Source organism: Aedes albopictus, chromosome 2, assembly GCF_035046485.1.
Source record: "Aedes albopictus strain Foshan chromosome 2, AalbF5, whole genome shotgun sequence".
NCBI classification, from domain to species: Eukaryota; Metazoa; Arthropoda; class Insecta; order Diptera; family Culicidae; genus Aedes; species Aedes albopictus.
This window is the reverse complement of record NC_085137.1, coordinates 458,952,525-458,978,865: the sequence shown is the minus strand read 5'-3', so window position 1 is coordinate 458,978,865 and position 26,341 is coordinate 458,952,525. Positions and strand designations below refer to the sequence as shown.

The following is a 26,341-nucleotide window of genomic DNA, read 5'->3' as shown; positions in this document are numbered from 1 at the left end:
ACATATTACAACATAAATGTGCTACGAAATGTTGTTATAGGCAATTATATTAATTTGCATAATAAAACAACCCAGGCAACAATTTGTTGCTGTACAAAAGTTTCTCCAACTATTTTAAATCAGCCTTCATTTGAACAAAAGCTGAGCACAAGAGCTACAATCCTTTTTACAATTCAGCTCCTAAACATCTAATTTTGGTGATTTTATTCAACCTTTAGCTGATTTGAGGTTCATTGGAAGGCTGATTTAAGGCTTAATATGCGCTTAAACAGTAATCATTTAAATTTCTGAAGTGGATAAAAATAAAATAAAAACACTTTCGTGAGCCTATTTTTAGCATTAGCTGCGTTTATCTCCAGAGGAGATGTTTAGGAATGTATGAATTAATCTGTGGGAAAACTAGGAATTGAACTCGGACCGCCTGATTTATAGTCACTCACGTTAGCACCTACACCACACACAATTGTATACATATCCTCGCAAACAAGAGCTTTACTTGTTGTGTCTGAATAGTCAAGAACATAAGTTGAACTAAGTCTGTATTGAGGCTGAAGAAGCGATGTGGACTTCACGAAAACCATGCTTGGGTCAGCTGTCAAAAATTATTTGATTAAAGGTTGAAGAACAGATGATTAATTCTGCATGTTGGTGTATGTTTTAAAGTTGGTTACCCAGATGAATAATATTCTATTCAACTTGATATTCTGCCACCTATGTATTGCTGATTAAAGAGGTTGAACAAGCCATACCTCAGACCAATGTTCAGCTGTCATAGTGTTCTGCCATTGACACCATTAACCAGCTACTGGTCGGCTAATACTCTCACCGTTCAGCAATCATAGTTACTTGGGAAGAACTGTTATAAATCTGTTTCCATACATAGAACAAGTTTTGTTATAATTTTGATGCTAAAATAATAACAAATTTTGTTATGCATAGAACATAGAAATATCTATGGAACATCGAAATATCTCTACAACAAAATTATATGAAAACAAAATCATATAATAACAGAAGTTGACTGTTATTTCTTACAACAGTTTTCATAACTTTGTTATAGTCTTGTTATGTGCTTCTGATCGGGATTGAAAAATAAAAAAGCATGGGGAAATGTTTGGAAAAGTCCTTGGAGAGAAGTCCTCAAGTAGTCCCCAAAGAAATCTCTAGACGGATTCCTGGAAGAATTCCTGAAGGAATCGCAGGAGTTTCTAGAGGAACCCCTAAAGGAATCCCAAAAGAAATCTCCGAATGAAATCTCTTGAGAAACTTCTGGAAGAATATTTAAGAAAATTGCTTGAAGGAAAATGGTAATAAAAAAAAGAAAAACAAAATCAAAAGTATGTTTTCAAAAAGTAATGAATGTTGACACATAGGCTAGAATTTACATTTTGTTATTGAAAAATTGTATGCTTTCCAAAGATTCAGCGATGAACGAGTGAGCAATTACGCATGTGTGACTTGGGGAATTTTAGACATACAACAAACCTTAATGTTCTGGATGCGAACGGACATGTGCAGAAAATTACCTGGAAAGAAAGATAAATAAATCGCATTAGTTTGGTTTCAAGACAGAAGGAAAAATAAATATGTAATAAATAATCTGACGCAGAAAAAAAATAAAACAAAAATAAAAGAGAAAGGTTGAAAGAAGGAAGCAGGTAAAGGATAAAATCGAAGATAGAAGACAGAAGACAAAAGACAGAAGACAGAAGACAGAAGACAGAAGACAGAAGACAGAAGACAGAAGACAGAAGACAGAAGACAGAAGACAGAAGACAGAAGACAGAAGACAGAAGACAGAAGACAGAAGACAGAAGACAGAAGACAGAAGACAGAAGACAGAAGACAGAAGACAGAAGACAGAAGACAGAAGACAGAAGACAGAAGACAGAAGACAGAAGACAGAAGACAGAAGACAGAAGACAGAAGACAGAAGACAGAAGACAGAAGACAGAAGACAGAAGACAGAAGACAGAAGACAGAAGACAGAAGACAGAAGACAGAAGACAGAAGACAGAAGACAGAAGACAGAAGACAGAAGACAGAAGACAGAAGACAGAAGACAGAAGACAGAAGACAGAAGACAGAAGACAGAAGACAGAAGACAGAAGACAGAAGACAGAAGACAGAAGACAGAAGACAGAAGACAGAAGACAGAAGACAGAAGACAGAAGACAGAAGACAGAAGACAGAAGACAGAAGACAGAAGACAGAAGACAGAAGACAGAAGACAGAAGACAGAAGACAGAAGACAGAAGACAGAAGACAGAAGACAGAAGACAGAAGACAGAAGACAGAAGACAGAAGACAGAAGACAGAAGACAGAAGACAGAAGACAGAAGACAGAAGACAGAAGACAGAAGACAGAAGACAGAAGACAGAAGACAGAAGACAGAAGACAGAAGACAGAAGACAGAAGACAGAAGACAGAAGACAGAAGACAGAAGACAGAAGACAGAAGACAGAAGACAGAAGACAGAAGACAGAAGACAGAAGACAGAAGACAGAAGACAGAAGACAGAAGACAGAAGACAGAAGACAGAAGACAGAAGACAGAAGACAGAAGACAGAAGACAGAAGACAGAAGACAGAAGACAGAAGACAGAAGACAGAAGACAGAAGACAGAAGACAGAAGACAGAAGACAGAAGACAGAAGACAGAAGACAGAAGACAGAAGACAGAAGACAGAAGACAGAAGACAGAAGACAGAAGACAGAAGACAGAAGACAGAAGACAGAAGACAGAAGACAGAAGACAGAAGACAGAAGACAGAAGACAGAAGACAGAAGACAGAAGACAGAAGACAGAAGACAGAAGACAGAAGACAGAAGACAGAAGACAGAAGACAGAAGACAGAAGACAGAAGACAGAAGACAGAAGACAGAAGACAGAAGACAGAAGACAGAAGACAGAAGACAGAAGACAGAAGACAGAAGACAGAAGACAGAAGACAGAAGACAGAAGACAGAAGACAGAAGACAGAAGACAGAAGACAGAAGACAGAAGACAGAAGACAGAAGACAGAAGACAGAAGACAGAAGACAGAAGACAGAAGGCAGAAGACAGAAGACAGAAGACAGAAGACAGAAGACAGAAGACAGAAGACAGAAGACAGAAGACAGAAGACAGAAGACAGAAGACAGAAGACAGAAGACAGAAGACAGAAGACAGAAGACAGAAGACAGAAGACAGAAGACAGAAGACAGAAGACAGAAGACAGAAGACAGAAGACAGAAGACAGAAGACAGAAGACAGAAGACAGAAGACAGAAGACAGAAGACAGAAGACAGAAGACAGAAGACAGAAGACAGAAGACAGAAGACAGAAGACAGAAGACAGAAGACAGAAAACAGAAGTATAGAAGATCTTTCTAGCTCTTACATCTTTCATCTTCAAATCAAACTTGAGACCTTACGTAACGAAACAACACCGTTCCAGCCCGCGCGACGGGGGTTGATGATCGCCCCAAGGCCCACATTGTGTTGTTTATTTTGAATTTGAAACATACCACCGAAAACAAAGCCGAAAGAAACACTACGAAATGCTCGAGCAACCGTGTCTCTGCCGCCATGATGAGGGAAAAGGAAAAGCATCCAATCCGCCGAAATTGCTACCATGACGCGCGCGACCTTGAGATTGGTGTTTCGCGCGCATTATTACACGGCTCTGATGCTATTTCTTGTTTCGGCAATAGTTTCTTTTGTTTTGATTCCGTCGACAAATCGAGAAACGCATCAAACACAATCACCCCGACTGGTGGTGAGGCAATTGCTTGGCGTTTTCTTTCCAGCAGCGTCCACTGTCGATGAGGTAGTAATTAAAGCCATTAAGGCCAAAGGCCATCCAACATCTTCGATGAAAAGTTCGATGACTTCTAGGAATGCCTTGAAGCGACGAAGACACGAAACGGATGCTCGCTTTCCACAACATTCGGACGGACCAAGCAACAATGTAGATCAAATCAACATTGGAAGCTTAGTGAATTGACAAGTCACCGCACCGTGCGCAATCTTGTCAAACACAACCGTCATTGGTTTGAATGGATTATTGCATCTCGTCCGGGTTACACATGGGCATTCAGAACTATTGCACAGTGGACCGTCGACTGATCTTGTGTCAGCTCAGCTTGCTCCTGAGCTGTATAAGCGTGCATGAATACGGTTTAATCCTTTACAATTAGACGGCTCCATGACATAAGTACTCAGACATGCGTTCTATCCGGCTGATCAGAGTGGAATTATTTTAGGTATGAAGGTTTGGAATTAAGAATTAAGAGCACTATTAAATGTTCAACGCTGAGAAGGGTTTGAATGAGTGAGCTCTGTAATCTCCTAGCTTCTAGATTCTATAGTTATATTAGCGGCTTCTGTTTTTTTTTGTATTTTAATTTGTCTTAAATATTCTAGTTTTTAGTTGTTTCCCTTTTACCTTCTGTCTTTTATCGTAAGACTTCTACCTTCAAATTTCTATTTTCTGTTGTAATCTTATTAGTATTATTGGCTATATTTTTTTTTTTACTTTTTTTTCGTTTAAAGTTTATGTGAAATAAGTATAGAGCGCCTGATTTGGTTTTATTGAAGTTACTGCGACTTACTTCTAACGAAGTATTAGAAGTAAGTCACAGTGACCTTTATACAGCCAAAACTTACGTTGACGTGACTATTACATGGTAACCCATTTCGTATTACAAATTAGTCTTGTAAAGGTTTTGAAATCCGTCATAAAACTTAATATTTTTTATTTTAGTTTTATGATGATTCTAAGAACCTCTTAACACTTAAACTACCGAGGGGGTAAAAACTCCCGCGAACTACCAAGGGTCCAAAAAAAGTCGGAAGTCCAACTTTGACAAGGCATTTCTCGGCCGTTTTTCAACCGATTTCAAAACTTTTTTTTGCGATGGAACCGGACAGGTTTCAAGATCATCTTCCATTTGAAAAAATATAAAATAGATGCGTCTACCCAAAGTTATTAAGCAAAAGGCACTTCCTAGTTTTTTTGAAGAGCACATTTTTTGCGCACATTGATCAATAAAACAAAATTTAAAGCGATGACATATGGTTTTTTCGACTCTAAATCATGCGTACAGCTGGAGTGAACATGTTTATGCAAAATTATTTATTTTTCAGTACACTGATAATTTACTTCACTCAAAAAACGGCTAAAATACCCTATTTTTCACATAAAATAAGCAATAAATCAAAATTCAAAGCGATGACATATAGTTTTTTTGGTCTTAAATTGTTCGTAGGATTGTACTCGACATTTTTGATGAACAATGAAAATGTTCTAATTACACTCTTATTTTGTTTTACTCGGAAAACTACGAAAATTCCATACTTTTTACACAAAGTAGTCAACAAAACTAAATTTAAAACGATAACATGTAGTTTTTTAGCCTTGAAATGTTCGTAGCAGTTTGGGGGACATACTTGAAGAATAATAGTGATGTTTTCATTACACTCAAATTTTGATTCACTCAAAAATCAACGAAAGTACCACATTTTTCACGCAAAGTGGTTAACAAAAATGATGGCTTACAATGCAAAGTAGTATTTTACCTTTAAATTACTCGTGAAAGCGTACTGATGAGTAATAGTGATGTTTTCCTGACACACTTAATTTATTTTACTCGAAAAGCTACAAAAATACCATAATGTTCATATAAAACAGTCAATAAAACAAAATTTAAAGCCATAACATGTAGTTGTATTGCCTTAAATTTTCCGTTACAATGTTCTGGACCTGTTTTTGATAAAATGTTGATGTTTACATTACACTAATATTTTGTTTTATGTATAAAAAAAAAGTACGAAAATACCACAAAAAAGCGAATAAGCCAAAATTTAAAGTAATGATGTGTAGTTATTCAACTTTGAATTTTTCGTAGTAGTTTAGTGGATTTATTTGAACAATCCTTGGGAATTTTTTATTACACTCATATTTTATTTCACTCGGAATACTAGGAAAATACCACATTTTTCACACAAAGTAGTCAACAAAAAAAAAAAAATATAAGGCAATGCATTCTGGTTTTTTGGCTTGAATTTTTTCGTGAAATGATGAACGTTGAACAATAATACCGCCTTCATGACACTCTTAATTCATTTTACCATACAAGTTTTTAAAATACCATAACTTTCTTACAAAATAGTCAATAAAACAAAATTTAAAGCAATGACATGTAGTTGTTAGTCTTAAAATTTTCCGTTGGATGTACTAGACATGTATTTGATAACATTTTGATGTTTACATCACATCCACGTTTCGTTTTACTAAAAAATCACGAATGTGCCATATTTTTCACACAAAATAGCCAATAACACAAAATTCAAAACAAACACATGCAGATTTCTATTACTGACTTTTTTGTACCAGTTTCAGGTTATTTACTACCTGAAAAAATACAAGGCAAACCGAAAATTCACCAGGGATTTTTTTATTTGTTTTTATTTGAGTCCATTTGCGACTCCTGAACATGCAGTAGCAATCACCAAAAAATAAACGTAAATCCCGTGAAAATGAAAAAAAGTTACGAACTCAATTGGTTTCCAAAGCTAAGGTTAGGTTATGTGTCTTTATTAGAGAGATTTTCAGCCTTCTTTTATTCCTGTTCCTTGGGATTCCTTTTCAAATTCCTCTCGGAGATTCTTAGGTATTCCTATCCACGTTTTTACCCTAGATTCAAACATTTCTTTCCGGAAAAATTCCTGGAGAATATTGCAGGATTTCTGAAATCCAAATATTGTCTCTTGAAGGTTTTTATGAGAATCCCATAGATTTTTTTCCAGAGGTTTTCCCATATTTGCTCTCAGAGTCTCTCGTTGGATTTTTCCTCCTGCGTTTCGCCCAAACAATTTTTCGTGGAATTTATTATCTTTTCTCCGGGAATATACATCAGATGTTGTCTTAGATGCATCAGATGTTCTCTTAGATACATCAGATGTTCTCTTAGAGTTTCTCTCGGAAATTTCTTCCGGTATTCATCTTGGTACTTCTCCATGAGATTTTTCCGGGATTTCTAAGGTTATTACAGAAACTATTGCTGGGATTTCAACTGAGGCTCCTCCCGGATTTTATAGGTGTTTTTCACGAGTTTTCTGATGGAATTGCTTCTGGGATTTCTCCCGAAGCTTTAAGAAATTTCAATGATATTATTTTTTTTGGAATTTCTCCCAGGATTTCTACAGAAGTTAGGGATGAATCCAAGTGATTTTTGCAATTATGCAATAAGGAACGCGAGAGAAATTTCGGAAGAAAACCTGAGAAGAACTAGGAAATCTGGTAGGGAATATTTAGAAAATTCATGAAAGAACTCTGAAAATTTCTAAGAGAAATCCCGGGAGAAACTCCGGATGAAAACCAGCAAAGAAATTCATGAGAAATATCGGAAAACTCTTTGGCAGAAATTCCAGAAGTAATTATCGGAAATCTCTAAAAATATCGAAAAAACCACGGAAGGAACTATTAATGGGAACAAATAAAAGAAAAACACTTTGCATGGGAACTAGGATGGAAACTTGAGAGAACTGGAGAAAGCCAGAAAAAAACTTCGAAAATGCTCCTGGAAAAAAATAAGAGTTTCCTGAAAAATATGATAATATTTTAAATGAGTCCTTGGAGAAATTTATCAAGCAATCGCTAGAGGAATTTCTGATGAAAACCCAAAGGAATAATACACGGAAACATTTCAAAAGTTTCTAAAAGAGTTCCTCGAGAAATAGAACCCCTAAATAAATTCCGCATGAATCCTTGATGTTTTTGAAAATATCCCTGAAGGAATCTCTGGAATATTTTTGAAAGATTTTCGGAAAGAACCCACGACTAAATATTTTGAAAGATATCATAAAATATAAATGCACCTTTTGGAAAATTTCTGAAAAACAAATGTACATAGAAGAGTTTCTGATGCAATACCGTAAAACTGGGTAGCTTTGATAGATTTTCAGCAAATTTCCCTAATATTATTCCATGTATTTTTCCTGATTATTAATTTTAAAACAAGTACTGGTGTCTCAGTTATAATTGCAATGTAAGGATTGGACAGTTTTAATTGTTTTGGGTGATCAATATTATTTTTTTCATATGAGCGAGAATCACATTTTCATTTTGGGGAAACTTTGATAGTGCTCTGACAAACATATGAAATCCAAAAAAATATTACAGATTGCAACGCAAAGAGTATCAGCATGATAGGAAAAGCCGCATGAAACATGTTAGGTTAATTTATTTTATCAAAACATGAAGAATTTTATAAAATTATAAATAACAAATTGAGTCAGCACTCCACCTGAGTGAAAATCTCAGTGCTTTTAGCTATCAAAAATAATTATCTGTGTAAAAAAATATTTTTTTTTACGGTACATCAACATGTGACTATATGCTGCGCATAGTAAGTTCTCTTTATTTAAGTTGTTTTTGATCGTTTTTTATAAACAAATTTAGAAAACAACGAATGTAATTGAAAGATCACTATTGTTTATCAAACAAGTCAAGTACTTTTTTTTACAAATAATTTCATGGCAAAAAAAACTATAATGCATTGACTCCAATTTTTATTTTGCCACTACTTTGTGTGCAAAATGTGGTATTTTCCTAGTATTTTGAGTGATATAAAATATGAGTGTAATGAAAACATCACTAAGGTTGTTCAAATGAATCCACTAAACTACTACAATGTATTCAAAGTTGAAAAACTACATATCCTTGCTTTAAATTTTGGCTTATTCGCGTTTTTGTGGTATTTTCGTACTTTTTTTTTATAAAACAAAATATTAGTGTTATGTAAACATCAACATTTTATCAAAAACAGGTTCAGTACATTGTAACGGAAAATTTAAGGCTATACAACTACATGTTATGGCTTTAAATTTTGTTTAATTGACTGTTTTGTATAAAAATTATAATATTTTTGTAGCTTTTCGAGTAAAATAAATTAAGTGTGTCATAAAAACATCACTATTACTCATCAAGAACGTCCAGTACGCTTTCACGAATAATTTAAAGGTAAAAAACTACTTTGCATTGTAAGCCATTATTTTTGTTAAGCAATTTGCGTGAAAAATGTAGTACTTTCGTTGATTTTTGAGTGAATCAAAATTTGAGTGTAATGAAAACATCACTATTATTCTTCAAGTATGTCCCCCAAACTGCTACGAACATTTCAAGGCTAAAAAACTACATGTTATCGTTTTAAATTTAGTTTTGTTGACTACTTTGTGTAAAAAGTATGGAATTTTCGTAGTTTTCCGGGTAAAACAAAATAAGAGTGTAATTAGAACATTTTCATTGTTCATCAAAAATGTCGAGTACAATCCTACGAACAGTTTAAGACCAAAAAAACTATATGTCATCGCTTTGAATTTTGATTTATTGCTTATTTTATGTAAAAAATAGGGTATTTTAGCCGTTTTTTGAGTAAAGTAAATTATCAGTGTACTGAAAAATAAATAATTTTGCATAAACATGTTCACTCCAGCTGTACGCATGATTTAGAGTCGAAAAAACCATATGTCATCGCTTTAAATTTTGTTTTATTGATCAATGTGCGCAAAAAATGTGCTCTTCAAAAAAACTAGGAAGTGCCTTTTGCTTAATAACTTTGGGTAGACGCATCTATTTTATATTTTTTTAAATGGAAGATGATCTTGAAACCTGTCCGGTTCCATCGCAAAAAAAAGTTTTGAAATCGGTTGAAAAACGGCCGAGAAATGACTTGTCAAAGTTAGACTTCCGACTTTTTTTGGACCCTTGGTAGTTTAGGAGTTAAGGGCTATTTGACTAAAAAAATGTTAGTTGGTGCATTACTTGAGTCCTCTATCTTCTTTCTTCTACCTTCCGCTTTCTTTTATTTACTATCTGTCTTCCACACAAATCTCCTTTAACAGACTGCAATACTGAACTACTTCTCTCTCATGGACCCTTAGTCTTGATATCTCGAACGGAAACGCAAACGCCCAAAAGGCCGGCCCTGACGGGGTGCGTATCTCCGCCGTTCCATCACCGCGCACCGTAAACAACAACAAGAGCTAAGCAAACTTAACCTAGTTTTTTGGAACACCTCCGAGACGCCACTCGACGGTTCTCGCTCACTCTGACTCTCTTCGGCTACGCTGTGGCTACGCTGCGTCGACAAACGACGGAAAGGTAAACAGCAGCGTGGCGACATTAATCGTAAGGTCTACCCTATAGGGCTGCTAATGGATGCACTAACCGAACGCATATCTACACACATGAAGTCGTTGATGTTTGAACGTTTGAGCCCCTTTTCCAGGTTATCAGCTGACGGAAGAGGGTGACGAAACAAATTCGGTACATACTGGGGTATCTTGATGATAGAGTTTGAGTAGGGATGTCTACCAACGAATCTGATCGAAGAATCGACTTCACTTGTAACGCGAAACGACTTTGTGAACTTATCCACAGATGTTTAAGGAAATCCCCAAATGTTCCAGCTATTGATTATTCGACAGACCGTCCAACGCAACGGTTGGACATCCCTAAGTTACCCGACGCAATCCAGGAAATGCTACTCTCCAGTCATCGCAACACCCGGCCGGGCCGGTTAGATAACGCGAGGAATGTCAAACATAGCGCATGCTAGTTACCTAGGTACAACACGGTGGCGACGATGACGAGGTACTCGTCACGTATTTTTCGATGGTTGTTGTTGACGAAGGAATTCCCCAAAATGGTGGTGACTGAATGAATGACCGCCGGACCCCGCCTTCATGGTTTTTATTTGGTTTGTTGCTGCTACTAGACGGAAACATGGTGATAAGTCGACGACCGTGGGGCTCTTGATGGTACTTATCTTTCCCGTCGTATATAGGTTTAGCCCTAGATTGGGCATAAATAGTTGAACTCTTCTGGTGATAAGAGGCCGATGGGTTTACGACAAGTAGGGAAGGTCCAGAATCATTCACGAGATTGGAATGTTGATTTGTAGAGTGACGAAACAGATGGGAAATTCTGCGAAAGTTTAGGGAATACTCGAGTAACGCTTCTCGCTCAACTCAGTTGGGGAGGATTCTTAGATGCTTTCATAGAGAATCGCTGACGAAGTTTTACTGGTTTAATTCCTAAAGTTGTGCAATGTTGAACCGATGATGCCATGTTGGCATAATATCATAACATTTTAGACCAGTTGGATTCGGGGAGGTGTAGAGAAATATCATAAAACTGAATCTCTCTTGATTGGCAACGCAGTTTCGGGATTGAAAACACGAGTTGTTTTAATCAGTTGTTTTAAAGCCGAATTAGCGTCACTGTAGTTTTATAGTGGTTTTTAAAACCTTCTCAATACCAATTGTGTTCAAGTCCTACGTGTGGCTTCGCCAAATTTAAAATATAAAGGAAAAGGAAGGAAAAAAAATACAGTAGAGCGGAAATTTTATATTTTAAATTTATATTCCAAATCGATTTTTGTTCTATTTTTAAGCAAAGTTGCTCCCAAAATACATCTTTTCTTTCGTAACCAATGCTTCGATTGAACTGAAATTTTTACTGTTATTGGATAACACCTACTTCAAATGTACCTTGAGAAAGAATTTCGTAATTGTTTTTATCTCACTGATAAAAATTTCAATCTACATTATTTTTATTTTTTCTAAAATTTAAGAAGTTTGGCCAAATTACCAATATCTCAAATCCCACTAATTTTATGCAAAAACTATGTTCAGATGACCGAAACATATTAGAAACAGCTTTCTTTTCATGTAAAAAGATTGAAAATTGGTGGTCCGCAACGCAAGATTTTTATATTTTAGTAAATTCCATATTTTTTAAAACTATAGAGCTCATTTTTCAAGAAAAATCAAGAACTGTTTTACCTACAAATTTTTGAAACATGGTCTTGATAACATCACATAATTATGTATAAACATTTTTGGTCGTTTATAGAAGTTTACGACTTTCGTTTTATTTTGTAAACTTGTGTTATAAAAGGAAGCAATACTATCAAACTCTTTATGAGCAGTGTTGCCAGTTACCCAAAAAATTATGAAAAATTGAATGACACCAGAATAGTATTTGGCAAACAAGTTTACGAAAACGAAACCGAAGAGGTCACATTTTTTTGTTATTTCAATGATGCATCTTCATGTAGAAGATTAAACCTCAACAATTTTATCATGCTCTTAGTAGACGACAACAGGTTGAGAAACTTTCGAAGCGGATATTTTCTAGACACAGATGTTAGAATATGTTACAAATTAGTCGTTTGAGTGTTTTTTTCTGAATTTCTTGAAGAGTTCCCTAAAGAAACCTTGAGAGTAATTCCGGAATAAGTCCGGAGTAACTCTCAATGAAGTTCTTAAGAAAGTTCTGTAGGAATTAAAAACATCTGTTAAATTTATGGAGTTATATCAGAAAACATTCTCCATCAATCTTTGATTAAATTTTTAGTACCTCTCCCAAATCTTAGGGAGAATCTTTCGAGAAGTTCCTGAACGAATTGCTGCAATGCAGCCCCAAAGGGCATTTCTCAAAAAAAAAAAAATCTCTAGAGGAACTCCTTGAAAATCTTAGCAGAGGTTCCTGCAGCAACCCTTGGAAGAATTCCACAAAAACAGCTTTGGAGGAGTTTTCAAAGAAATCGTTAAAGATCTTTCTGAAAATTTGGGGGCTATCGACTGTTAAAACTTATATTGAAATGGTTTTCGGTTTTTGCAGTCGGAAGACCAGCTGAAACGTTTTTTTTTCTATTTTTTATTCGGATCCAGAATAAAAAATATAACGTTTTGGCTGGTCTTCCGACTGCAAAACCATTTCAATATATGTTATTTCTGAAATGTTGAAGCAAGAATTTGATAAATTCCAAGTGGAATGTTAGTACGAGTTTCTGAATCTATTCGTGGAGAAATTCTTGAAGACATTCTTAAAAGATTTATTAAACGAATTAGGAATTTCTATAAGAACGATTTGAGAAATTTCGGAGACAAATGTTGATGATTTTTATGAAAGAATTTTTGGATGGATTCCCGAAAAAATAGGGAAGTGGAACCATCTCGGGAGGGTTCCTATTTTGGGCACTTTTCTGCTATAACTCAATTCTGAACCAATTGGCACAATTTTTGGAACGCGATGAGATAGGTATAGTATCTAGCCGTGTATAAAATATCAAGTCAATTGGTTTGGAATTGACTGAGTGCCCAATATACCGGAAATTTCCCAAGTGGTTCGCTACCCTATATGGAGCTCATTCAGATAAATTCCTGAAGATTTGCTAGGAATAAAAAAAAACAGAAACTTTTCAGGAATTTGTGGAACTTCCAACAGAATTTTTGAAAGAACACTTGTATAAATTCTTGAGAGAATTCTTAAAAGATTTATTGAACGAATTATTGGAGGAATTTCTGTAAGAATCGTTTCAAAAATTTATAAGTAAGTTTTGAAGAAATTTCTGAAGATATTTTTGGAGGAATACTAAAAAAAATACATGGAGCTCATTCCTCGCAGGAATTTCAGAAGTTTTGGAAGCTAATAGAAAGAATTCCGCTATGACTATTCTGTATAGTTTTCCAAGGAAATTGTATATCAGATTCTGAAGGAACCTTTAGAGAAGTTTCTGTAGTAATCTTTGGAGGAATTCCTGAAAAAAAAAACCTTGGAGAAATTTCTGAAGGAACCCTTGGAGGAACTCCTGATGGATTCATTTGAGGCATTTGTTAAGAATTCCTTGAAAACGTCCTTAAAAGAATCTCTGGAGAAATTCTGATGGAAGAAATTTATATAATAAGTTTTTTAACAAATTCTGGCAGCATTGAAGGAGTTTTTCAAAAAAAAAGTCCAAGATTTTTAGAAGGAATTCTGGTAAGAATTCATGAAGCAACCCTTGGAGGAATTCCTGAAGTATGTATTTTAGGGGGATTCCCCGGAAGAAAAGGTAGAGGAATTGCTGAAGGAATTGTAGCCATATACAACTCAAGAATTTTCGAAAAAACACTTTGAAAACAATTCTGATGAAAACGTTTGAAGAAATGAAAAAATCCTAAAGCAGACATTTGCGAAATTCCCAATTAATTGAATGAATTCCCGAAATAATCGTTTTAAAATTTTTTGAATTTCTGAAGGATTTATTGGAGAAATTCTCAAAAATACATGGCGTAACTCATTCAGAAAACTTCTAAGAAAATCCTTACGATTTCCACAGAAGGAATTTGACAAAATCCCCAAGAAATTCTTGAACCAATTTTCGAAAAAATCCTTCGAATAATTTTTGGAAGGTCTGTTGAAAAATAAAATCTTGAAGGCATTCTTAAAAGATTTTTTGACCCAGTAGGAATTGTAGCAAGAATTATTTAAGAAATTTATTAGTAAATTTTTGAAGGAATTCAAAAAAAAAATACATGGTGAACTCATGCAGGAAAATTTTGAGAAATTCCTTAAGTACTCTTTGGAGATATATCTGAAGGAATCCTTGAAGGAATTTCTGAAAGAAAAATTGAAATAATTTCGCAATTGGACTTCTGTGCAATTCGCGATGAAATTCATATAGCAGTTCCTGAATATTTTTGAGAAATTTCAGAAGGAGAAATGCCTATAGAAACCATTGAATATGTTTCTGATGAATCCATGGAGGAATTACTGAAGCAGTTCCTAGAGAAATTATTGAAGGAATATTTAGAATTACTCCTTGATTATTTTTTGAGAAATTTCTGGGCAACCCTAGGAAAAGCTCTGGAATAAATCTATGGAGGAATTTAAAAAAAAACTGAAGAAATCTCTGAAGGAAACCTTAGAAAATAGAAGAATTTTTGAAACAAGAATTTGAGAAATTCCCAATGGATTACTTTGACGAATTTCCGAAATAAGCCTTAAAACAATTTTTCAAGAAATTCTAGAAGGAATTTTTAACAGATTAATTCAACGAATCTTTTAAGGAATTTCCGTAAGAATTCTCAATAATTTTTTTTAATAATTTCTCTAGGAATTCTTGGAGGAATTTCCAAAAAATACATGAAGGAAGGCGTTGAGGAAACTTTTGAAAAAATCCTTAAGAATTCCTGAAGCAGGAATTTGAGAAATTCCTCATGGATTTCTTGAAAGATTTTCCAAAATATTCCCGTAAATAATTTTCGAATGATTAATTGAAAAAAAATCTTGAAAGTATTCTTAATAGGAGATTTATTATATGAAGAGAAATTTCTGTAGGAATTATTCAAGAAATTTACGAGTAAATTGTTGAAGGAATTTCTGGAAGAGTTTTGGAGAAATTTCCGAAAAAAATGCATGGAAAACTCAGGCAGAAATACATGAAAAAATCCTTGTAGTAATTTCTGAAAAATAATAAAAACAATTCCGTAAAAAATCAGAGAACAGTTTCTGAAGGAACGCTCGATGAGATTTCTGAAGCAATCCTAGGAGGGATCCCTGAAGGAATCCTTGAAGAAAAAAAATTGGGAGGAATTTCGGATGTACCCCTGAAGGATTCTTCGAAGGATTCCCCAAAAGAATAGGAGTTTCAGAAGGATTTTTTTTGCAGAAAACTCCTGAAAATATTCTCGTAACAAAATCTGAAAGAATCGTTGAAGAAAATCCTGAAACAAGGAATTGCCAAAGATATCTTTTGAGCATTTTTTCCAGGATCGATTTTAAGCTTTGCTGAAGGTATTTCTGAAGAACTTCTTAAATGAGCTATGGTAAAAACTTATAAGAAAATCCTTAGAGGAATCGCAAAAGAAATCTCTAGCAGAACTCCAAGCTTAATTTTCTGGAGGAACTCCAGTGAAGTCTTGAAGTAATATCTGAAAATTTGCCTGCAGAATTTTGAGAAGGAATCCATGGAGGAATTATAAAGGGGGAAAATTCTGTTGACTTCCTTGGAAGATTCCTTTGGTGTACTTCTAAAGGAATCCCAGCATCATATAATGAAAATTTGGACTACTTTTTGAACAAGCACTTTAGAGTATTCCTGAAGGATTCATTTTCAAAGAAACTTCCCGGACGAATTTCAGAAGAAGTCTGGGAGAAATTCGTGGTGCATCCCTTGAAGAAATTCCTGTAAGATTCTTTAAAGTATTACCCGAAATAAGGCATTTTTTTGCAAAAAAGCAATCCTCGTGAGCCATGCTGAGGTGATTCCTGAAAGAATTCTTGAAAAAAAATCTCAACGAATTGTTGAAGGGACTCCTGAAAATAGGAATTGCCAAAAAAATAATCTGTTGAGCCTTTCCTGCAGAAGCCATAGCAGGCCTTCCCGAAGACAATCTTGAACAACTCCCTAAAGAAATTTTTGAAGGACTTTATCAAGGAGTTTGGTAGAAACTTCTGAAGAAATCTTGGCAGGAATTCCTGAAAAAATCTCAGATCAGTTTCAGAAAACATTTTAGGAAGAATTCCTGGTGGATTTGTTGAAGGTATTTGTTAAGAATTCCTTGAAGGAATATCTAGAAGAGTTCTAAAGAGGAAAATTTCTTGGTAGAATCCTGTGAATTCTTTAAGGAATCTTAGAAGGATTCTTTATGGAATACTTGGAACATTTTTTGAAAAAGATTTTGAGGGAATTCCTGGAAAGAAATTACACGGAAAAATCTAAGAAGGAATTTTGGGAGGATTTCATGGAGCACCCCTTGGAGGAATTTCTGAAGATTTTTTTAAGAATTAGCCGGAATGCGTGGAAGAATTCTGAAGGAAATTTGGCAGAAATTCCTAATGCAACTCATGTTTGTACCAACTCCTTCGGTAATTCCTGAAAAAAATCTGAAAAAAACTATGAAAGTTTTCGTTTTGCATTTCCGGCAAGAACAATTGAAGATCTTACTGAAGAAATGTTTTAACTTCCAAAAGAAAACTTTTGAGGACTGCTTGAAGGAGTTTCGTAGAAATTTCTGAAGAAATTCTGGAGCAATTCCTGATGAAACCCTGGCAGGAATTTTTGACGAAATCCTCAGTGATGTTTCAGAACAAATTATCGGAGGAATTGCTGATGGATTTGTTAAAAGTTCCCTGAAGGAATCTCTAGAGGAGGAAATTTCTATTGAATTCTTTGGTGGAGTCCTGAGAATTCTTGACGGGCTCCTAAAAGGTGTGTTTATGGAATAATTTTTGAACAAATCCTGAACGAAAGAAAGCCAAAGAAAGCTTTTGAGCATTTCCTGTGGGAAACATGGAAGGTTTTCCTAAAGGAACTCCATGGACTCTTGGAGTAATACCAGAATGTTTTCCTGGAAAACATTCATGAATTTCTGATAACTCTCGGAGAGATCCTTGGAGAAATCCCAAGAAAAACGTCAGAACATTCTTAGAGATCTGACATGTCATGCATACTGGTTGAGATAGTCATGTCATGCATACTGGTTGAGATAGTACAGTTTACATTTTACTTGCATACTGGTTGATATAGTACATTTTAAAAATCACATATCAACACCACGTAATGGTGGAGGTAAAGTAAAGGTAAAGTAAAGGTAAAGTAAAGGTAAAGTAAAGGTAAAGTAAAGGTAAAGTAAAGGTAAAGTAAAGGTAAAGTAAAGGTAAAGTAAAGGTAAAGTAAAGGTAAAGTAAAGGTAAAGTAAAGGTAAAGTAAAGGTAAAGTAAAGGTAAAGTAAAGGTAAAGTAAAGGTAAAGTAAAGGTAAAGTAAAGGTAAAGTAAAGGTAAAGTAAAGGTAAAGTAAAGGTAAAGTAAAGGTAAAGTAAAGGTAAAGTAAAGGTAAAGTAAAGGTAAAGGTAAAGTAAAGGTAAAGTAAAGGTAAAGTAAAGGTAAAGTAAAGGTAAAGTAAAGGTAAAGTAAAGGTAAAGTAAAGGTAAAGTAAAGGTAAAGTAAAGGTAAAGTAAAGGTAAAGTAAAGGTAAAGTAAAGGTAAAGTAAAGGTAAAGTAAAGGTAAAGTAAAGGTAAAGTAAAGGTAAAGTAAAGGTAAAGTAAAGGTAAAGTAAAGGTAAAGTAAAGGTAAAGTAAAGGTAAAGTAAAGGTAAAGTAAAGGTAAAGTAAAGGTAAAGTAAAGGTAAAGTAAAGGTAAAGTAAAGGTAAAGTAAAGGTAAAGTAAAGGTAAAGTAAAGGTAAAGTAAAGGTAAAGTAAAGGTAAAGTAAAGGTAAAGTAAAGGTAAAGTAAAGGTAAAGTAAAGGTAAAGTAAAGGTAAAGTAAAGGTAAAGTAAAGGTAAAGTAAAGGTAAAGTAAAGGTAAAGTAAAGGTAAAGTAAAGGTAAAGTAAAGGTAAAGTAAAGGTAAAGTAAAGGTAAAGTAAAGGTAAAGTAAAGGTAAAGTAAAGGTAAAGTAAAGGTAAAGTAAAGGTAAAGTAAAGGTAAAGTAAAGGTAAAGTAAAGGTAAAGTAAAGGTAAAGTAAAGGTAAAGTAAAAGTAAAGTAAAGGTAAAGTAAAGGTAAAGTAAAGGTAAAGTAAAGGTAAAGTAAAGGTAAAGTAAAGGTAAAGTAAAGGTAAAGTAAAGGTAAAGTAAAGGTAAAGTAAAGGTAAAGTAAAGGTAAAGTAAAGGTAAAGTAAAGGTAAAGTAAAGGTAAAGTAAAGGTAAAGTAAAGGTAAAGTAAAGGTAAAGTAAAGGTAAAGTAAAGATAAAGTAAAGGTAAAGTAAAGGTAAAGTAAAGGTAAAGTAAAGGTAAAGTAAAGGTAAAGTGAAGGCAAATGTCAATTGAAGATAAAGTAAACGTAAATAAAGGTAGAGCAAAGATAATGTAAGTTTTCATTAGAATAAATTAAGAGCAAAATCAAAGACAAGTGAAGGTAAACTAACGTAAGTAAATTAGTAAACAAATAGGCATTATCATATGTCCGACTAAACCAACAAAAAAGTTCCATGTCAGAAGTGGGATTCGAACCCACGCCTTCAGAGAAGACTACGACCTGAACGTAGCGCCTTAGACCGCTCGGCCATCCTGACTTGCTTATCCCCCTTTTGCCCGCTACTACTCATAAACCAACGACCAAGCTTAAGCACATTCATATACGAGTTGCGACTGTGACTAGAGAGAAAGACATCGACCTGCTGCTGGTGCTAAACACCGTGCGTATCGCGCACGCTCATCAATCACCTCGGTTTGTTTGCTTCTGCTTTTCCCGTTCCCTCCTTCTCTCCCTTAGTCGCTCTAGTAACAGGTTGTTGTTTGCGCTGCCGGCGTCGGTGGTTAAGCCGGGTTTTATTGCGATAGAGAACCATTACCCGCGGGTGGATTATACGCACAAGTAGCAGAACCTACATGTGGGTTTCATACGGGGGTTGGGAAAATGCAATAAAATCATCAACCATTAGTCGCTTGACCCACTCCTCGTCGTCGTCGTCGTCATTGGAAGGGGAAATTTATGATGTTTTCTCATTCCATGTAAGTACCTTAAGCGTTAGTCGAATTGCACGCTTGAAGTCGTTCTTATCAGTAAGTTATCTCTCGGTTAGAGGTAGAGGAAGTACACTGTCGATTCGAATTTTCGTTTCGTCGTCGTCGTCGTTGCACATGCGTGAGTGCTTTGCGTAGGTAGGTAACGAACACAATATCGGCAGCAGCGTCTTCGAGTATGCACACAGAGATAAGCGTGCAGGCAGGTTACGTTACACCACGTTCCTCGCGCACCGAGTCGGAATCTAAGTCAAGGTTTGATCTACTTCTGGAAATGTGGTAAACAAAATTCTTCCCACTATTTGGCCGGTGGCGTGAAGTGGTTGTTGGTTGGTTTGCGTTCTTTAAAAGTAATAATGTTTTTGGTTCCATGTTATTTCTACAAATGCACTAGATATTCTACTTAAAAAAATGGTGTATTATTGTCAGACAAGAAAAGTAAAGAAATTTGTGAAAGCTTTGCACAAGATGTAAAAACATTATTGAATGTCTAAAAGCTAGTTCTAGCAGAACATATTTATTTTTTACAGATCTATTGCAAATCTTATAAAGCCATAAGTCAAGACCCATAACGAACTACAAATCTCCTAAAACGCCACCATTTAAGTCTTACACAACATTTTCCGGTATGATTTTCCAACAACCCCGTCGAACTAAACGGCCACTAAAATGCCGAAAAATTTCATCTAATCATCGGTCATCATGCGAAAAATGCAGCCAGCCATGCATGGCCGACGACCGTCCACCAGCAAAACCTTCAATCTCTTAAAACCCGGACGCCGTCCATCGACCCCCCGAAAACTCGTTTGGTCCAAAAAACCCACCAACCAACCGACCATTGGAGAATTGGTTGGTTGATTGCTGCACCGCCAAATTTCCACCGGTGCGGTGGCCTATTGCCCAATTTCCCTGATGACCGCGTGATCGCTGCGCTACTGCCGCTGCTGGTCTATTGTTTTTGTGCATCTCGGAGAAGAGAGGAGATGCCAACGGCCGGCCTCGCGGCGGCCATTGCGCGCAATTGCTGTGAGAATTGGTCAACCAGGCGGACCAACCGACCAACCAGGCTGGAGTTCAACGAACAGCCTCCAAAACTGGAGACTCTGATGATCATCAACCACGGTGCCACCATCACCGGAGTGAGAGAGTGGTTGTTTTGGTTTCGCTGGTGGTGTTTCGGTGGTCGGTTTTGGGCAATCTCTTTTCGGCCAGGCAGCCTGCGGCAGTAGCTCAAGGCTGCCGGTCGTAAAAGCTGAAGCCGTCATCTTCGGTGAATGGGGTTTACCTTTCTTTCAAGGAGAGAAAGGTGATAGAATACTTCTTAGGGTGTTATTTGTGTTGGTTGCATACTTTCTGACACCAGAAGACTAACTTAATTTAGAAAAAAATCAGTGATCTCAAGAACTCTTTCATGGATTTTCTTCGAATTTCACCCGCAATTCCTTTTGTGAAATCTTTCCACGATTTCCTCCGGAGTTCTACCTTAAATTTATGTGGGGTTTTCCCAGAAGTTCTTTTTTTGGTTTCCTCTTGATATTTCGAAATATCTACCATGATTCCTCCCAGGAATTCTTGTAAATTTTTCAGAGCTTTTCACTAATATTTCCTCTCGGGATTACTCCCAGAAATTTTTTTGAGACCCCAGCTTTCCCAGCTTTTCTCGGATTTTCTTCCGAAGCTCCTTTCGGGATTTCCTCAATAGTTTTTTCCGGTGTTCCTCCTGAGACCAGGATTCTTTCCGATCTTTCCTCAGGAAGTTCTAGCAAGAAATTTTTTAGGTTTTCCAAAAGGGTATTTTGAAAACATTTCTAGAAAAAAAAAATCACCCAGCAAAAAGATCGGGAAGAAATCCAAAAATGAACATCATGAGAAAATCCGTCACAGTTCCCGGTAGAGAACCTAGGAAGAACTCCCGGAGCGATTTTATGAAACCGCCAAAAATTCCAAAAACATTTACTTGAAAAATCCTACAAAACCCTTAAGAAAGCTAGGGAGAAATTCAATGAGAAATATTTATAAAAACTCATGTTGAAAAACCAAACTCCGTAAAAAATCCTGGGTTTGTTTGTTTAGAGTAAATCATCAAGAATAAAATTAGAGAGAAATTTTAGACGAAACTTTGAGAAATATTATTACGAAAAAATAATAAAGCACTAAAAATGCATATTGAAATATGACATCTTATAGTGGAACCTTATAAATGCGTAATAATTTAAGACACCACATGAGAACATATACAAACAACACAACACGTAAATTTTGCCCTGTTACCCTTGTGGATAACTATTTCCGAACCCAGGATGACGAGGTTCCATGATTGTTGATGGCCCATCAATCAATCCTGAACCAGATCGTGCTCTGTCTGGCAGGTTTCCTTTATATTGGCAGTGTTAGTTGCTTCCGTAGCTTGAGTTTTGTTTAAGAATTTCCAATCATTAGGGGGCATGGTTTTTTTTCCAAAATGACCTGAAAGTAGGCCATAGAACTACCAAAAAACCTCGCTGGTCGTAGCGCAGTGCAGCTTCGGTTGCTTGATGGCGCGCGTCCTGGAAGGTGTCCCTTAGGACATGAGACACAACAATAAAACTAGTAATCATATCTCGGGGAGAAATCCTGTTAAAATCTCGGTGAATATTCCCAAAAATTTCATAAATAAACTACAGGAGAAATCTCGTGACGGACCCTGAAAGTAATAGGTACGGGGAAAAAAACCTGAAAAATGCAGAAAACCAGTGAAAATCTTCTGAAGAATTGTTATTTGGAACTCTAATTTAGTCCTTAAGATCTACACCACTTTCGTGAGAAACTCAAGGATAAATTCAGAACGAATCTCTGGCGAAAATATCAGTAGATACTCCAGTATAAACTCTGGAACAATTTCTGGGAAGAACTCCTAAGGGCATCCAGGGAAAAACCTCGGAAGGTTTCGCGAAAATGATTCATGAGGAATTCCGGAATCCCCTTCTGAAAAATAACTTGGGAAAAGCACCTGTAAAAATACCCACAGTAATTTCTTGGAGAAGAGTGGTTGAAATTTTGGAAAAATAACGGTATGTACTACGTTACAAAAAGCAACGACTCCCAGTTGTGCAAGGATCAACAAAATGGTAGCCAGTTCAAGTCATTCAATCTGTTAGAACATCTGAGATCTTTCGGAAACAAGTTGCGTATGTTTCGTTCTGAGGACTTCTTCAACCTTCTCAATTAGTACCTGGGAAAGTTTTTCTTGTTGAACGGGTGGATTAGTCTGAGTTTGAAGTCTCAGGTTGTTTGGCAGACCTGGAATGAACCTATTATAGGTTCACTTTTCACAAGAAATTTCTGGAGGATTTTCATTAAGAACCCCTGGAAGATTCCCAGAAATAACTCCTAGTAAATTTCTGTAAGGAACACCACGAGGGTTTGAGGAAGAAACTTTTAGAGAAACTTCTGACAGACCGTAGAAGGTGCTCTAGGGGGATTCTTATAAGGAACTCCTGGAGCATTTCCAGAAGGTGGTTCTGGAGGGTTCATGGGAGGGTTTCCATATGCAAACTATGGCTTCAGGAAGAAGTCCGAGAAAACAGAGATTCCTTATATTTTCCCGGACTCTTGGAGGTTTCCTAGAACAAATTCCTTGAGCATTCTCTGAAGGTACCCTTAGGAGAAAACGCAGTAAGAAATATTAGGGTGAAGATATGACGAAGCCACAGCTCAAACTTTCGAGAGCACAAATCTGAAGAAGTGGATGTCGTATTGCGTTGGAAAGTTGATCGATTGGTTACCCGCTGGAGGTGACCAATCGATCAACTTTTCAGCGCAATCCGACATCCGGTTCTTCAGATTTGTGCTCTTGAAAATTTGAGCTGTGGCTTCGTCATATCTTCACCTTAAAGAAAAAGTTCTCTATAGGGAAGTTAGCAACTTTTTTGGGAAGATATTTTTCCAAAAAAAAAAAGAAACGCCTGCAAGAATACAAAAAAACATCAACAGAAATCCCAGATGGAAATTCTTGGACGAGTCCCAAAAGGTTTTCCTGGAAAAAAATGATAGCACAAACACTTTGAAGAAACCTAGAAAGAACTTCTGATGAAATCCCAGAAAAACTTCTGCTGGAAGCCCCGGAAGAATTTCTAAGAGAACCCCAGAAGGAATAAGAATTTCAAAGAGAACTTCTGGAGGAATTTCAGAAAATAATTTTGGATCAATTTTCGTAGGAACTTCTGAAGAAAACGCAAGAGGAACTTCTGCTAAAATATAGAAGGATCATCTTGGTGAATCTCGAAATAAACTCATGAAGGCATTACAAGAGGATTTAAATGAGTTCTTCAATGAATTCAGAATCCTGACGGAACTTATGGAAGAATTTATAAAAATACATCTGTTAATGCCAGAAGGAACTTCTAAAGAAACTCTTTCTTCGAAAACTTTTCCTCGGAATCCAAGAGATAGCCCAATGGAATAGACTTATAGAAGTATTCTGAAAGAAATTCTGCAAGAGCTCCGAGAGATAACATAAACAAAAACATGTTTCGGGTTTTCTAAAACTATCTCGAAGAAACTTCTAAAGGAATACGTAAAGGAATACCTGGAGAAATCTCAGCAGGAGCTCATGCAAGAATCCCCTCCGAAAGAAAAGAAAATCATCCTTCTTTGTTCAGATATCAAAATCGGAAGCGTCATGCCGGGGTAAAAAAGATGTCATATGAGTTACCCTCTTGCTTTCAACAGAAATAGGCAGATATATGAATTTTAGTTTCTTTAAGTTCCCAACTGTACCCAGGAGTCACAAAACTGTGGTGAAAAACTCCTGTTGGCGTTAGTTAGAAAACTTCTTCTTGTCTTCTTCTTCTAGGCATAACGTCTCTACTGGGACAATTTAATTATCGATGAACCCCCTAAAGAAGACCAAAAAAAGTGATCGAAACGTTGGGCAAAATCAAATTATATCATTTGATTTTCTCGAGACTGCTTAGCCGTTTCCGTAATATAATTAGTTTTTATATTGTCTACAATTGAGTACTCTCTTATTCAAGCTTTTAATTATTTGGGTAGTCTGGATTACAGAATTTCGGTGAAATGGCTCTTGGGGTATAATCCACCATGAGCAGATTGGCCGAAACCCTGGAGAAATACCTAAGGTAATCCCTAGGAAAGCCCCTAGAAGTACTCTGATTGAATTCGTAAAGGAATCCCTACAGGAATTCCAGCAAGAATCCGAAGTCAATCCTGGAGATATTCCATTTTTGAAATCCCTGGTGGAAGAAGTCGATAACCCCTAGTAGCATTCAAGAACAAGGTTCCCATAAGAAATTACTGGACGAATTCCAGTGGAAATTCATGGAGGAATTCTGAGAGGCATTTCAGGATGAATTCTTGGTGTAATCCCAGGAGAAACCCCTGGAGGTATTTCAAGAGAAATTCCAGGAGAAATCGCCAGAGGAATTCCAGGAGAAAGGCTTGGAGGAATTGAAAGAATTAATTTCTCAAGCAATTACTGGAAGAATTCGTAGGGGATCGCAAGAGAAATTCCAGTTGAAATTTCTCGAGCCAGGAGGAAACCCAGATGAAGCCCCTCGAGAAATTCCGGGATGAGCTTCAGAATCAATCCTCGGTGGAATCTTTGAAGCTAGAGAAACCCCAAGAGAATTTTCTGAAAAAAAAAACCGTTGAGTGATCTCTAGAGAAGCTCCTGGAGAAGAAGTTCCTGAAGGAATTTCTAGAAGAATCCATGGAAAAAGCTTCTCGAAGAAACTCTGGTCGAATTTGTAGCTCGAGAAATTCCTCGAGGAATTCCATGAGAAATTTCAGGAGGTATCCCCTGCGTTCCTGAAGGGGTCATAGGAGAAACGTCTTTTAGTAATGCCAAAAAAAAAAACACTTCTTTCTTCTTAAACAAAATGAAAGTCGAGTGTATAGTACTCAGTGTATACACTCCAGATCAAAAATTGGGCCTGCTCCCTCAAAAACATGATTTTTCCCAGCCCACGTAACTACCGGTTTACGTTTGATTATATGTAATGCATTTTAACTTAAGCTAATTCTTCACGTTCCCACATTTATTTTTTGTTAATTATTGCAGAGTTCTCATCGAAAATTTCTTTTAGAAATTCCTCCGGCAGTTTCTTCAGAAAATTCTCAGACAGTTCTCTAAGAATATTTTTCGACAATTTATAAGCAAAAAAAATAGCATTTTCTGGAGAAAATCCTAAGGGAATTTCCATAGAAATTCCTAGAAGAATTGCCGGTTGTGTTCTGAAAGAAATTGTCGCACAAAACCCTAAAAAACTATCTGTAAAACTTCCATGTAAATTACCGGTGAAATTTCTGAAGAAATTGTAATTCTGGAAGAAAAATCGGAAATTTTCTAAAGGAATTGCACAGAAATAACTAAAAAAAAATGCCAGAGGGATCCTTAAACGAATTTCCGAAGAAATTCCTTAAGAAATAGTCGAGGGATAACCAAAGAAACTGCCGATGAACTTTCTTAGAAAATTGCCAGGGAAAATCCTGAAAAAAATGCGAAAGAACTCTTGGGGGAAGCTGGAGAAATCTCTTAAAAAAATCTGTGAAATCCTAAAGAATTTGTCGTTACACTTCGTAGACAAATAGCACAATTTTTTGATAGAATCACCTGAATAATTCTCAAAACAAATGCCGGAATAGTTTCTTTAAACAATGCTTGTGGAATTTAAGAAAAAAAATGCTTGAGGTATTCCAAAATAAATTAAAATAATAGAAGTAATTCCTGCAGAAGCAGAGTTTTCCGAGGCAGTTTATTACAGTATTTTTTGAGAAATTCCTAAGTAGTTTTTCAATGAATTTTCTAATGAATTCTTAAAGAAATTTCCAGACATTCTCCTAAAATAATTGCCAGAGATACATATTTGTACCGATAGAATTCGTTAAAGGAAGAAATTACCGGAAGACTTCCAGAAGAAATTGCCAAATCCATTCCAAAAGTAACTGTCGAAAGAAAGTCTGAGGGAACTGCCTGAGAAATTTCTGAAAAAAACTGACTTTCCGAATAAAACAATGAAAAAAAAAAATCCCAAACAAAGTGTCTAGAAAAAATCCATAT

General features: G+C 36.0%; 1 protein-coding gene and 1 non-coding gene across 3 annotated transcripts in view; both read right to left on the bottom strand.

Moving 5' to 3' along the window:
- Positions 1-26,341, bottom strand: part of LOC109418953 (GATA zinc finger domain-containing protein 10) — a 567,982-nt gene that overhangs the window by 123,815 nt on the left and 417,826 nt on the right. The window contains exon 2 of one of the 2 annotated variants that reach the window (XM_062853955.1): positions 1,429-1,526. The exons of the other annotated variant lie outside the window; for it this stretch is intronic. Within the exon in view, the coding sequence (XP_062709939.1) occupies positions 1,444-1,526 (83 nt within the window). The 3' untranslated portion in view covers positions 1,429-1,443. Of the gene's footprint in view, positions 1-1,428; positions 1,527-26,341 lie in introns of those variants that run through there. 2 annotated transcript variants of the gene reach the window in all.
- Positions 18,748-18,830, bottom strand: Trnal-cag (transfer RNA leucine (anticodon CAG)). The gene has a single exon. It is a non-coding gene; the product is annotated as a tRNA-Leu (tRNA).